Below are 15,065 nucleotides of genomic sequence, written 5' to 3' on the forward strand. Positions count from 1 at the left end.
AGCTCCTAAACACAAGTACAAGTGAATGACAAAAATGCCAGACCCAATGCTTCATTATGTCAAAATGAACTGCTGCCTCCATTCTGAATTGAATCACAATCCACAATAGGTTCTCCTGACATGTGAAGGCAAGCTGGTCCAAAATATACTGATACTTTAGTTGGATATAAGCGGTAATGGGCTGAAATCAGTATTGGACAAATCACCTATCTTCACAGGCCTGAAGGGTGGGCTAACATGTTTAGGGAATGTAGGAGACAGAAGTCAGTTGATGCTTCTTTATTATAGCGTAAAACTATAGCCACCAAACAAATCCAAGCTCCTTTTCATCCCAAGGCCTTGGCACATGGAGTTCTTCTTAGAAAATTCTTCCCAATGATTACAAGTTACTGATTGGTGCAACTAAGAAGGGCTAGGAGATGTGTACCACAAATCTTATGTTTTGGGAGCCATAGCTAGATCTTCTGGAGAATTCTGCCTCATGGGAAATGTCATTATTATTTTTTTAAGGCACCACCAGAAACATCATTAAAGGACAACTTTAATAGCTGCCTCACCACAATTAAGAAAGCAAATAGCTATGTAGTACTTCTAATTTTAGCTTCTTTAATTCTCAAAACATTTTTGAGCTCTCTGTTTTGCATTTGCATTTGAGTATTGCTCTGAGGAAATCACTAATCCTATAAAGCCATAATCATAAGTGATGACATGCCACAATCATCAGGAAACTATATCCTATTGCTGTTTTCAACTCTTCTAATAGTTCAAATTTTACAGACTGGTATACTTGGCTCTGCGATTTCAGAATGATATATTTAAATAACTGACTACTTCAAACATTTTTCTCTGTGCTTAGGTTTGAGATCTCCCAGAGACCAATGACATATTCTTCTTAAGAGGGAGAGGAATTTTCCTGAGTGGAACCATGTCTTGAAAAATCTCGGCCTGGGTTTTTTCTTCTGTAGTTTTTTTTCTTCTTCTTACCTTAGAAATGCCACTTACTTGGACTTATATAAAAGACACCGTATTTTTAATGCCTTCAGAATGAGATTTTGAGTTCAAACATTTTTGTTTAGTTTGGGTCCATTTATTCTCTACTGTCATTCTAATTGTCTTCAACAAAATCCACTATAATAATTTACTTGTCCCAAAAAGTATTACTAAGTAATAGTAAAAGTAAAAGTAAAAGTAATACTAATGTATTATATTTTATTTGGAAACTGAAAAAGTTTCAGTACTACCCCCCAACCTTGAAACCCAACAACTGACTCAAGATTTATTTTACTAGAGTAGAAAAGTATTTTAAAACCAACTGGACTCAAATAAGAATGGAAAATGTAAGAATCAAAGATTATAAACACTGGAAGTGTAAGGGAGGAAAATGTAAAATTAATCCAAATAGCCTTGTTCTTTTTCTTTAAAAACAACAAAAAAAACAACAAAAGTTTGCTGATAAAACATAACCAATATAGCACAATTTCCAGGCTACTATGGGAATCTTGCCAGTCTACGTGGCAACAAAAGTCTTTTTGACACCAGTAAGAAATACGGGAGCAGCTAAACCATGGTCTCACTTTTGTCTGCTTTGTCTTTTTATATGTGACTCTTACTGTCAATCTCTAGTATCATGTGTTCTTCTAGCCCCTTCCTGCATAGCTCTGACATTTTTCAAGTCCAATTTGTTCCAGGTTGGAGCAAAAACAGTCCTTAGGAAAGGAATTAAATTGCCAGTACTAAAATAGTGGTACAATTTTGCATGACAGAAAGCTTCACGGTTCTTTATATGTTTCATATCATGCCATCTTTGGCTGCTTAGCATAGTTGATTAAGCCAGTGGTTCTCAAAGTGTATTCCTCAGATCAGCAGTGCCCTGGGACCTTCCCCAGGACCTTGTTAGAAATATAAGTTTTCTAGCCCTACTTAAGACCAACTGAATCAGTCACTGGGGTGGGGCCCAGCAATTTAGCAAGTCTTTCATGTAAAACAGATGCATGCTAATATTTGAGAACCACTGGGTAATAAATCAGTGATAACAAGCTCAATCCCTGTGTGGGTCAGTTTCTGTAACTTTATCTCAATATCACAGACTATATCCCTGTTATGAGCTGAATTGTGTCCCTCCGAAATTAGCATGTTCAAGTCCTAATCCCCCAGTTCCACAGGAGGTGACTGGATTTAAAGATATGGTCTTTAAAGGTGTAATTAAGGTTAAATGAGGTCACTAGGTCTACTATAACTAGTAACCATATAAGAAGAGGAGATTATATACTGATGAAAGGCCATGTGAAGACACAAGAAGAAGACAGCCACCTACAAGACAGAGAGGTCTCAGAAGAAATCAACCTTACCTACATCTTGATCTCAGACTTCCAGCCTCCAGAATTGTGAAGATATAAATCTCTGTTGTTTAAGCCACCCAGTGTGTGGTACTTGTTATGGCAGCTCTAGCACACTAATACAACTCCTAATTAACCCACTTAACCATCTGGAAACTACTGGCCACAGCAGACATCTGGCAAAAAGGGAAAATAGCATTACATAAAATTATGTGGCATATACCTAAAATTCTTTGACTAAAAAGCAATTTAAAGACCATATTCTACTGGTGATAGGTCTTAGGGTCATTGTTGAATCCTAAGGGTAGTATTACTTTTATTATTGTGTATGTCTAGACTAGTATTCCCAACCTGAATTAGTAAGAGAGGCCAGGTGAGCTAAGCTCAGTATTTCAAAATCCCTAATAAAGATCTACCCCAGATAAGAGTCCAAGAATACAACTAGAAAAAAAAATGTTTTTTCTAAAATTGTTATCATGGTGTTGGGTCTATTATTTATACATTTGGTATTTAAAAAAAAAAAGGCAGGGGCGCCTGGGTAGCTCAGTCAGTTGGGTGTCCGACTTCGGCTCAGGTCATGATCTCACAGTCTGTGAGTTCGAGCACCACTTCGCGCTCTGTGCCGACAGCTCAGAGCCTGGAGCCTGCTTCGGATTCTGTGTCTCCCTCTCTCTCTGCCCCTCCCCTGCTCATGCTCTGTCTCTCTCTCTGTAAAAAATAAATAAACATTAAAAAAATTTTTTAAAAAGGTCCCTATATTACATGGCACAAAAGAAATAAGTGAATTCCATGAAAACTACAAAATCTAAAGATAAAAAACAAAACTCTAACTGTAGAAAATGACATATGGGGATATGTTTATAATCTTTGAGGACAGAATGTCTTTTTTTTTTTAAGGTTTATTCATTTTTCAGAGAGAGAGAGAGAGAATGGTGGAGGGGCAGAGAGAGAGAGGGAGACACAGAATCTGAAGCAGGCTCCAGGTTCTGAGCTGTCAGCACAGAGCGCTATGCAGGGATCGAATTCATGAACCATGAGATCATGACCTGAGCTGAAGTCAGACCCCTGAGCCACCCAGGCACCCCAAGAGCAGAACGTCTTTCTAAACAAGAAACAAAACAATGAATCCATGAAAGGTTAGTTCTGCCTAAGTAAATATGTAGAACTCTAGTATGGTGAAAGATACCTTCAAGTCAGAAGAAAATAGCAGCCTGGGAGAAAAGTATTTGTAACACTGGTAAAAAATAGGGACACCTGGGTGGCTCAGTCAAGCGTCCAACTTCGGCTCAGGTCATGATCTCGCAGTTCATGAATTTGAGCTTTGCATCGGGCTCTGTGCTGACAGCTCAGAGTTTGGAGCCTGCTTCACATCCTGTGTCTCCCTCTCTCTCTGTCCCTCCCCCGTTTGCACTGTTTCTCTCAAAAATAATAAACATTTAAAAAAATTTTTTTAAAAAAGTCTGGTATGGACTGAATGGTGTCCACCCCCACCCCCAAATTCATGATATTAAGGCCTATTCCTCAGTGTGATGGTATTTGAAGATGGGCCTTTGGGAACTAACTAGGTTTAGATGAGGTCATGAGGGTGGGATCTTCATGATGGGATTTGTACCTTTGAGACCTCTCTCTGTCTATTCTCTCTCTTTCCCTCTCTCTCTCTTCTCTCTCTCTCTCTCTCTCTCCTTCCCCCTCAACTTCCCCCCTTTCTCCACTGTGTGAGGGTACAGCAAGAAGATGGCTAGGAAGACAGCTCTCACCAGGTACCTCACTGACTGGCACCTTGATCGTGGACTTCTCAGCCTCCAGAACTGTGAGGAATCAATTTCTCTTGTTTAAGCAGTCAGTCTATGGTACTTTGTGATAGCAGCCCAAGCTGTCTAAAACAATATCCTTAAAAAACACAGCCCTCCTCCAAGTCAGTAAGAAAAAAATAATAGTAACATATTGAAAAGAAAGGTCAGGAACAGAAAATTTACAGAGGAAGTGGAAATGGCTAATAAAGGTATGAAAAGATGCTCAGCCTCACTCGCAATGGGAAATACAAGTAACATAGCAAAGTATTAAATATGATTTACTTTTGCTAATCACATGGGTGACAATAAAAATATTGCTGAAATAAACAGTAGGTGGTGTCAAGAATAGGGCCTTTTCTTAAGAAAAGAATGGGAGGGAGCGCCTGGGTAGTTCAGGTCACGATCTCAAGGTTTATGAGTTCAAGCCCTGCATTGGGCTCCTCACTGATGGTGTGAAGTCTGCTTGGGATCCTCTCTCTTTCTTTGCCCCTTCCATGTGCTCTCTCTCTCTCTCTCTCTCTCCCTCTCTTTCAATAAATAAATAAACTTTTAAAAGGAGAAGAAGAAGAAGAAAAAGAAGAAGAAGAAGAAGAGAATGGGAGTACATATGTTGCAATATGGCAGTTTCCATGGACATGGAAAATACACGTGCCCTTTACCTAGCGATCCCACAGAACATAACAAAGGGTAAGGATATGTGTTGAAATAGCGTTATTTGAAAGAGGCAAATAACCAAAAACAAAAACAGCTCTCCTTCAACAGAAAAATTGTTATCTACATCACAGAACACTTGCATTATGTAAGAGTAGTTAGTTGTTAAGAAGAATACTCTGTATGTACCAAAATGGGTTGTTGAAATCCACAAGTTTTACAACCCAAGAGTATATCTAGTAGAATCTCATTATTTAGGTGTAGACAAGGATAGGATTGCCGTATTTAACATGGGAAAGTCAGTACTACAACAACAGAAGTCATTTTGTTAGTTTGGGGTTTTACCAATCAGATATTTTTAAAAAATAACTCAAATGTTATTAAATACCTAAGAGTTTCCATGCTTTTGTAAGTGGAAATGTAAAGTGCACTTCAAATCCAAAATATGGTTCCTTTGATTTCAATAATTCTGCCCCTACTGTACTATAAGATGTACAGTATATATAAAATGACATTTTCATTTTTCTTTCATAAACTATCTAGATTGCTAACTAAAAATATGTTTAATGGATGTGAGATTTTTGACAGCATAAAAATCTTCACACTTCTCCTATTGTATAGCGTATCTTCATCATATTGTGTTCAGGTGGTATTTTTGCAGGCAGAAAGGCAGCTCTCCCAGAAATTCTTTATAATTGCAATCTTTGCAATTCTTTCCCTCTGGCAGCTTTGAACAAAATACTTGGTAAATATGAACATACATCTCAAGATTATGATTTAATTTTAGCCAGGTTTCTGATTTGTTTCTTTTTAATTTTTTTCTTTAATCTTTATGTATTTTTGAGAGAGAGAGACACACACACAGACCGTGAGTGGAGATGGGGCAGACACAGAGGGAGACACAGAATCTGAAGCAGGCTCCAGGCTCTGAGCTGTCAGCAGAGAGCCTGACGTGGGGCTCCAACTCACAAAGATCATGACCTGAGCTGAAGTCAGATGCTTAACCAACTGAGCCACCCAGGCACCCCTGATTTGTTTTATATACTTCATGTTTAGGTTGGAAATGAAGGGACTGTTCTTACTTGGAGAAAAAGAACAGTTTAATCTCTCTCTAGGGCTATTACACTACTTTAGATTTTCTGACCATTTGATAGAATTCAATGGCATGGGATATACAAAAGTAAATATATTCTATCATAAGGAAACTGAAAGTACAAAGAGAAAATGTATTTCAAGCATCCTCATTTATTGGAAAAGCAGCCATTCCAGACTGAGCGGCAATTTATGCAATGTTTGGGCAGTGCACAGAAGCGTCTCACTTCCTGCCTTTTTTTAAAACCAAGTTTTTTCACTTTTTATTCTATAGTGGTTTTTTATCTTCTAACGTTTCTATTAATTGCCAACAACATATGTAGCATTCATTCTCCCTTATCTTTATAGATTATAAGCTACTCAGAGGAATGAATCCTAAATGCTTTCATCCCATGATACTCTTAAATTTAAAAAAAAATTTTATGTTCAGGTTCGAATTATATTAGGAAGGCAAGAATGAAAATATATAACATGATATGGAAATCATTTGTGCTGTCTACCAATTATTTTCAGTTCTCCTCCTGGGCATATCATAGTATTGTACTAACTTGCTTCCCTCAAAGTTCACAGGGCCATCACTTGCTTTGGCCAGAGATGCGTGAACAAAAGTATTATGTCTTACCTCTAGGTGGAAGCTCTAAGAGCCAGTTCGCGATTCGCCGTGTTTTCTCCCCTGTAGCATGGCGAACAACATGTAGGATGGTGGTTGCTCTGTCACTTAAGGTCTCTGAGTCATTACAATGAAAAGAGCTCCCTTTCTGAATGGACAGGAGCCATAGGTGAGAATTTGGGGGGTTATTTGTTATCACAGACATTTCTCTACTATCCTGATGCATTTGGAAATTTTAAGATTTCCATCAAAATTACTACCTGCTGGGATGCCTGGCTGGATCCATCGGCAAAGTGTCTGACTTCAGCTCAGACACTTGTTAGCTCTGTGCTGACATCTCAGAGCCCGGAGCCTGCTTCAGATTCTCTGGGTGTCTCTCTCTCTCTCTCTCTCTCTCTGCCCCTACCCCGCTCACTCTCTGTCTCTATGTCTCTCAAAAATCAATAAAACATAGAAAAAAATTTTTTTAATTATGACCTGCTTAGGTGAACCACAAAAGAAGAAAGAAGGAAAGAAAGAAAGAAAGAAAGAAAGAAAGAAAGAAAGAAAGAAAGAAAAAAGAAAAAGAGAGAAAGAAAGCCAATGTCACAGAAAAGTAGGAAGGAGAGACATACCAAAGATAATAAAGAAAACAAATTGAAATTCTTCCCACCGAATAGATAAAAATAGAAGTTTAGATTCAAGAGTTCCGAGCTTTATATGACCTTCCCAAAAATAGATTCTTGATAAACACTAGTCCAAGTTTATTATAAATCATTTGTTTGAAGTTTTAAGCTAAAACACTAAAATTACATGAGTTGCATACTGATACAAGCAACAAAATATACACATCTTTAATCTCATACAGTGCAGCACATATGAAGAACACAAAATATATTTATTCACATCACACGTTGCGTCTACTGTTAAAATGCATCAGCAACAAGTTGAAGTCCAACATTATTTACCAGGTGGTAAAATATTCTGACACCCAGCTGAAGAAGCAAGAAAATGTCCATTCCCATCCTTCATCTTCTGACCTTAGTTTATTAATTTGGAGCAATGATGGCAATACAGGTGAAGCTAGCAGCAGGTTTCATAAAAAGTTCATCTATGTATTTAGCAGGTGCTCTTATCTGGGTTCTAAATTCAGAACAGACACAATACTAAAGCAGCTTTTTCTTTTACAGACTGAAATGAGCAAACAAGACCATTTATTCCATAAGACGTGTGTGTGTGTGTGTGTGTGTGTGTGTGTGTGTGTGCGCGCGCGCGCGTGCACACGTGTATGCACGCACGCATTTGTTAGCTTTTGGGTTAACTTCAGCAATACAAACTGTATTGCACTTCAGCAATACAAACAAGTAAAAGCAACTTTTGGCCTTTAGGAAAAAATTTAGAAATTTCTGTCACCTAGTTAAAGCCTCAGTAAAACGTGTGATGCGTTGAGATGCACCTACAACTAATTATGAGTCAGTATTATCTGTCTTTGTATCATAATCATAAAAACCCACATGCCATTGGCTTTTTTGGCTCATTTTTTAAAGTCACTAAAAAAAGAAAAAGCCTGTCATTTGCAAGCCATTTTCCCAGAATAAAATAATTTCCCAGAAATAATAAGATCAAATATTATGTGAAGTTGCTTCGATACTACTTTACCCAATGAGAAGGGAAAGTCAGTTATTCTGGTAATCTAATTATACATTTTTAAGTTATACATTTTATAAGTTTTAAACAGAGCTTAAAATTTCAAAATTGGTTAACCTGTTGACCACTATTTGTGCTATTTATTTCCATTCATCTTAATAAATGTACTTTCACGTTAAACATTTATATGAAAGTTATTGATGGATGCTACACTCTATTATTCAACTTAGGATGCCAAACTACACAGAAATATATATAATAACAGGGATAAAATTCTGAAATCAGATATATGCATATTATCGTGTTCACTTTATTTCATTTTCCTTGAACAAAAAGCCTAAAACAATGTAAATGCATATTCTTTTATTTTATTTCTTTTTCAGTTTTTGGTGTCTATTTCTTGGGTTTAACATCATTATAAAACCAACTTAGTTGCCCTGAACCTACGCTCAGATAATACACATAATCCTTCCAGGATATGCAGAGAGTGACTCACCTGTCATTCCCTAACACCTTCCACACCCATGCATTCCCACATATGGTAATGTCACAAATTCTCTTCAATACAGATACACATGGCCAGGGTTACATCATGGCAATAGAGCAACCATTATGCCATTTACTTAGAAGCCTTAAGGAGAAGAGGCCTGGAATCCTGAGTCACAACACATGGAAGTGTTTGCTACAGCATCTTATCCAGCATGAGGAGGAAGGATGAAATTTTGGTTCCTCGTGCCTCAGTTCCCAGGAAACCAACATTCTCTTAAGTAGCTATGGGAAACAAATGTCTCCTCTAAACCATCTAAAAGTTCTAGGCTTTAAGTGCTCTTGAAACATGAGAACATTCATGTAATGTAACAGCAATCAAAAATTGCAATGGCTTTTTAAAAGTATATACACTGGATATTTAAATATATATATATTTAAATTATATATATATATATATATATATATATATATAATTATATATATATATATAATTATATATATATATCAAAATAACCAATATGTAACTGTCATTTGAAACAAAATGCACAAAAACTTTGCAATTCCATGCTTATTTTGCATCAAAAAATTCTTGTCTGTAATTCAACTGACAAGTATTTACTGAGCATCTTCTATGTGTTCTATATAGAAGAATAACCTTTGTGTTACTCATCATTTACTGGTCTTTAAGAATATCATGTGCCTTTTTGTGTGTGTTGGGGAGGGTGTTTCCTTTCTTTGAATTCACTGGAAAAAGTAGTTTCCTTTAAATCTTTAATGAGACTATTTGCTTCATTTCTTTTAATTTATTCATAAGAATTTACCAAAATTCATAAAAGCTAACAACATCCAATGTAAACTACCAGCCAAAAGCAAAAACTTGTGAATATAATAATTTAAGTCTAGCTGAACCACACAGATTTCCTGGGGAATGTGAAATCAGTCTCACAGAGAAGGTTAGTTTTAAAATGGACCACAGTTAATGAAGGCAAAAAATTCTTTTACAGAAATACATTTCCTTACTATGAAACAGAACTGCCTACCCTATGTTCTGATGGCCCCAGGATATTTTGAATGATTACTAAAATTTGGGGGGTTGAATCATACAAACGAGCAAAGAAGTCTAAAGTATTACTGGGAAATTTGGGGAGAGATCATCATCCCCTGATCTCTTGGTCAACCATAATAATGATTTCCAAATGCCTGACTAATTGCCAATTTCCCCTTGACACAGGTAGCATAGGCTTTAAAGATGCCATCTTTGGGGCGCCTGGGTGGCGCAGTCGGTTGAGCGTCCGACTTCAGCCAGGTCACGATCTCGCGGTCCGTGAGTTCGAGCCCCGCGTCAGGCTCTGGGCTGATGGCTCGGAGCCTGGAGCCTGTTTCCGATTCTGTGTCTCCCTCTCTCTCTGCCCCTCTCCCGTTCATGCTCTGTCTCTCTCTGTCCCAAAAATAAATAAAAAACGTTGAAAAAAAAAAAAAAAAGATGCCATCTTAGAGATTTAATGAACCAGCTTTCAACAGAAATTTCTCATGTGTGCGTGTGTGTGTGTGTGTGTGTGTGTGTGTGTAGAAAGCACAAATAAGCTACAGATAGTCTTTGAATATTATATATAGATTGTGTTTCTTTTGTTCTCTGATACAAAAATGAGAGCTCAAAGTAGAGCTCCTTTGCCAAAATTCTTTGTACCTATCACTGGGCAGAGTTTCTTAGGATCTGCTATACTGCAAATTACCTGTTTATGTGCTGACATAGAGCCTTTGTTTCTCTAAAAACTACTTACTGTGCACTAGAATTTTCAGAGAAAAAGGAGATTGCTTGAAAACCGTGCAAATCTATAGCTTGCCAAAAAAAAACCCCAGAAAACAAAAAACAAAACAAAACAAAAACCTTCAAACAACAATTTACCTCCATAGTAAAACATGCAAGCAGTCATGTTTGTCAAAATGACAAGGATAGGCTTATTCTATAGAGGCTCGCCAAGTCAGGCAACCTGACAGCCACACCTGGTGTAAGGGAGGTCATTATAACTATAAGCCACAGTGACTCCCATGTGACATGACCATACATACATAGATAGAAGCAACATAATGAGGGGTGTAACAGACCAGATCAAACAGTGAGGGTGCTCCCCTTCATTGAGCCTCATTTATAAGGAACAGTTGCAGAGCAGTGACCCCCAAATCAGCCATTTCACTGTGAAGGTAAGTATTGAGATGTTCTTTGTCAGATAGGCTGAGTCAATGCTTTAGGTTTCAACACAGTCACTCATTCCAAAAGTGTAAATAACATAAATAAGCTCAATTTTTTTTTCAATTTGACTCCCCCATGGAATTATCCCATCGTGTTTACCTCCAGTTGACAAAAACAAGTGAAAAGATGTAATTATACAGTTAATTTAACAAATTTCAAAAGCCGAGTCTGACAATAGTGCCCCCAAACTAACTGCTGAGGTCTGAATTTCCCAGTTAGGCTTTCTATTTCTAGCCAATTAACTGAAATACTGACGACGCTTTTAATTTTGTCTTAGACCTACACTGACTTACTGTTCTATTAAACTAGGTGCTCGCTGATTTGTTTTCTCTGCAACTGGTGACTCAGAAATAGCAGCAACCTTTAAGGAATTTTTAATGGAGCTGAGCTCCCAAACTTGCAGGCTGATGATATGCACTCCACAGCAGCGTCTGGCAAGTTTGTAGAGGTTCCTAAGGACTGCCTTCCGTAGCAGAATATACACCCAGGGATCTAAAATTTGATTCCACGTTGCCATTCGAAGAGCAAAAAGCGTGGTTTCACAAGTCTCCAGAGAATTATTTCCATTTATTCCAATGTTGGCCATTGTCACCTGAGAAACAAACAAAATAACAAAATCAGTTGATACAGGCATTTTCTTAGTCATATAGTTGTTTAGCTTAACTAGGTAGGCTACAGGGCATCCATTTCATTTTCCACAAAGTGATGTTATTTTGCAAAATACTGACAGAAAGAAAGGAACAGTAGCAAAAACACTGATGTAGACATCTGGATCCTTTGAGTTCAAATTGACATTACAACTACAACAATGATAACTTATTTGGCAAGTCAAATGTACACAAATAGAATGACCCAAGAGAGGACAAAAATGAGACCAGGAACAGACCTTTTCTTACTTTTGGGAATAGTAAGTTCAAAGCCAACATACATTTGGAAGTTTCAATGAAAAAAACTAAAGTTTATTTATGTAAACCAATTAAAGTTCAGATAAACTAAAGTGTAGATAAACTATAGATAAGAGGTTCTTAAAATTAATTTAGAGCATCTGATACAATTTGCACATGGAAATGGTATTGTTCTGGAATGTTACTTTTAGAATTTTCTGCTTTGTAACCACAATACCGCTTTCTTCTTATTTCTTATTCCCTTCTCTGATTCCTCACCCTCGCTTTAACTTGGCTAAAATATTCCAAAAATGCAATGGAATTTTCTAAGGGTTCTGAGGAAATGAGTCCCCTCTATACTACCACTTGGTCAACAATAACAATGTAGATTTTGGCCTCATGTATTCATTTCCTGACCTCCCGTGATGTTAAAGAGATCATTTTGTGGAATAAGTTCTATGAATGGCCCCAGCTACGTGTCAGAACTGGTCCAATCACTGAGCCCAGCTTTGACTTCCAAATAAACAGTTGCAGAACAGACAAACAAGAGGGCTTTGAAAAACCTTGGCTATCAGAAAGAAAGAAAGAAAGAAGAAAGAAAGAAAGAGAGAAAATGAAGCAAAGGTGAAACTGAAAAATTAAGGGAGGGTCAGACCACTACACCACCAGCATTAAGAGAGGGTATAACAAAGCCTAAAACCCAAATGAAAAGAAAATCGTCTTTCTTGTCTTCTTAATGGACGATTATCAGAAAGAAATGTCTTAATTTGGCCTGATATGAATGGTTGAAGGATGAACGTCCCTCATCCAAACCTTCATTACCTACACAACAAAGTACAAACTCCTTAGCTGGCTGGCTCCTTGATGATACATCTGAAGTCTGCTGCAATTCTATATGCTATGCTCCAACTGCTGTGAAGTCCTCACCTGTCCCAGAAGCACCCTGCCCTTCTGAGCTTTGGCTTGTGCAACTCTATTTTAAACTCCTATGTCCCCTTTCTCTGCCTGATAAACTCCAATCCATCCTTCAAGCCCCATGGAAAATGAGCTCATCTCCATGACATTTTCCCCAACTTTACCAGGATGAATTAGCTCCAAGATGAGTTGCTCCTTCTTCTGTGCTATCACAACCTCCTGTCCATAGCCAATTATATCTCTTAGCACACTGTGTGATAATCATGCATTTATCTCTATTATCTGTAAGCATCTCTTTTTTTCTTCTAATATCCAGTACAAAAGCTGACACCTAGAACGTACTCAGTATTAGAATGAATAAAATTGTATTATTTTCTATTCATTGAGGTTATTTCTAGAAGTACAGCAAAACATGTGATCATCCATCATAACCAACTAATATTTTGAGGCTTAAATGTTTCTGGAAGTTTTAATACAACAGCATCCACTAGTGAAGGATTCCAAAATGCTTTATTGTCACTCAAAGGAACAGGATCTTGCATTCCATGCTAATGCCTTGGGAAATGGCTCTTTCCTTCTGGGTTCATTTCCTAGGGGAATAATGTATCAAACGTTAGACCTAACCATTCTGTAGCTAAATAAGGCCAACCAAGTTTCAACATAGAAAAAAATCACAGTCCTTGGGATGTCTGGGTGACTCAGTTGGATAAGCGCCTGACTTTGGGTTAGGGTTAGGTTTAGGGTTAGGGTTAGGGTTAGGTCATGATCTCACAGTTCATGAGTTCAGGCCCCTCATCCAGCTCTGTGCTGACAGCTCAGAGCCTGGAGCCTGCTTCATATATGTGTCTCCCTCTCTCTCCCTGTCCCTTCCCCACTCTAACTCTGTCTCTGTCTCTCTCTCAAAAGTAAAAAGATTGAAAAAAAATTGGAAATAAAAAGAAAAAAAATAAAAATAAAAATCCTCATCCAATAAGTACCTGGGTCAAGTATAGGCTCTTATGTCACTGTTCCCCAAGTTATCCAACAGCATAGAACAAATAAACCTTTATGAGCCTAGTTCCTCTTAGAAGAAAGCAGAGCCAAGACTCAGGTAGTTGGATTGAGATATTTTCACTTTACATTTTTTCTTTACTAATCAAATATTTATTGATTATCTGCTATGGGCCAGGCAAGGATGGAGTGGCATACAAGTAGACGTGTGCCTGCCTCCCACGGAATTTGCAATCTATTTGCTGGGGTTTGGGAGATGGGGAGTTGGCTCGGGGATGAATGAATAAGTATTTCTCTTGCCTTGTGAGTATTAAATGAATGTATTTTCTATTAATGATTAGATCTGTTCCTAGGAATCTCAGAGCCCAGACAAGACACTGGGAACAAAGTTGGGAACAAAGATGCTTCATGTAATTGCCTAGAACAGCTGGGCCTTGTTTAGAGACATGCAAATTAAAAACACCTGAATAACATGACACGTGCTTCTCAAACTCTCCTCTCTCCTTGCAGTGTGGTCACCAGCTGTGCAAAGACATTGTGTCCTCGGCTAGTGGAAGTATATTAATATATTTATTAGCATATTATTGAAAATTCAGGACAACCTAAGTAACCAACAAAAGATAAATTATGGTAATTTTGTGTAATGGAAAAGTATGCAAGCATTAATGTTTGTGATCCAGAGTTAACTTTTTAAAAAGCAAGTTACTAAACTGTATCAACTAAGTAATCCCAATTTTGGAGAAAAAAAAACAAAACCAAATATGTAATTTTGCAAAAGTGTAGAAAAAAGACTAGGGTGCATATCAGTATTTCAATTGGTTATATCTAGATAGTAGAATTACAGATAATTTTGATTTTTGCCTTTGGTTAAGCACTAATTTACTAATATTTTAGGTAGATCATGCATTGCTTTTGTAATTCATGCATTTTCCAAGTAATTAGTTGAAATATACTCTTGTACTAAAGAATCAGAACTTATGTGGATTATTTATGTATGACCCTGACAGGAGAAGTGTGGGGGCTGGGAAGTGAATGAGGAAGTCTGCCATGTTCCCTGGGCTGTGTCTGTCAATAGTCACCTCATAATCCTTGAAAGCCTTCTTCTCTGGTCAGCCCACCCAAACTTGGATTCCAGAGAGCTGTGTACAGATTAGATTCTCATTACACACTCCGCCTTTCATCTAATTTCCAAGTGCTATCCATCACATGGAACTAGAGAAATATTATGTGTTATTTTTCTAAAATATCTTCCTTTGAACCTTGACATGTTCATCTTGACTAATGATTAGAATTCTGAGAAATGGACAGGGCCAAGTGTTTGCATATTCTATGGAAAAACCAACTGATTAACATGATCCCTCTAAACACTCTGCACTAAGATGAAAGACAATTAATGAAGTCAAAGAAGTATATGGGGGGGAGGGATTA

The 15,065-nt window shown here is 37.5% G+C and overlaps 2 protein-coding genes across 2 annotated transcripts in view; both read right to left on the reverse strand.

Moving 5' to 3' along the window:
• Positions 1-10,082: 10,082 nt before the first annotated feature.
• Positions 10,083-15,065, reverse strand: part of PTGFR (prostaglandin F receptor) — a 46,759-nt gene continuing 41,776 nt past the window's right edge. The window contains exon 2 of the mRNA XM_058716898.1: positions 10,083-11,440. Coding sequence (XP_058572881.1) covers positions 11,138-11,440 — 303 coding nt within the window. The 3' untranslated portion in view covers positions 10,083-11,137. The remainder of the gene's footprint in view (positions 11,441-15,065) is intronic.
• The window catches only part of GIPC2 (GIPC PDZ domain containing family member 2), a 453,978-nt gene continuing 450,270 nt past the window's right edge, over positions 11,358-15,065 (reverse strand). The window contains exon 7 of the mRNA XM_058716908.1: positions 11,358-11,440. The gene's annotated coding sequence lies outside the window, so the exon portion shown is untranslated. The remainder of the gene's footprint in view (positions 11,441-15,065) is intronic.

The sequence above is a fragment of the Neofelis nebulosa genome, chromosome 2 (genome assembly GCF_028018385.1).
Source record: "Neofelis nebulosa isolate mNeoNeb1 chromosome 2, mNeoNeb1.pri, whole genome shotgun sequence".
Classification (NCBI taxonomy): Eukaryota; Metazoa; Chordata; class Mammalia; order Carnivora; family Felidae; genus Neofelis; species Neofelis nebulosa.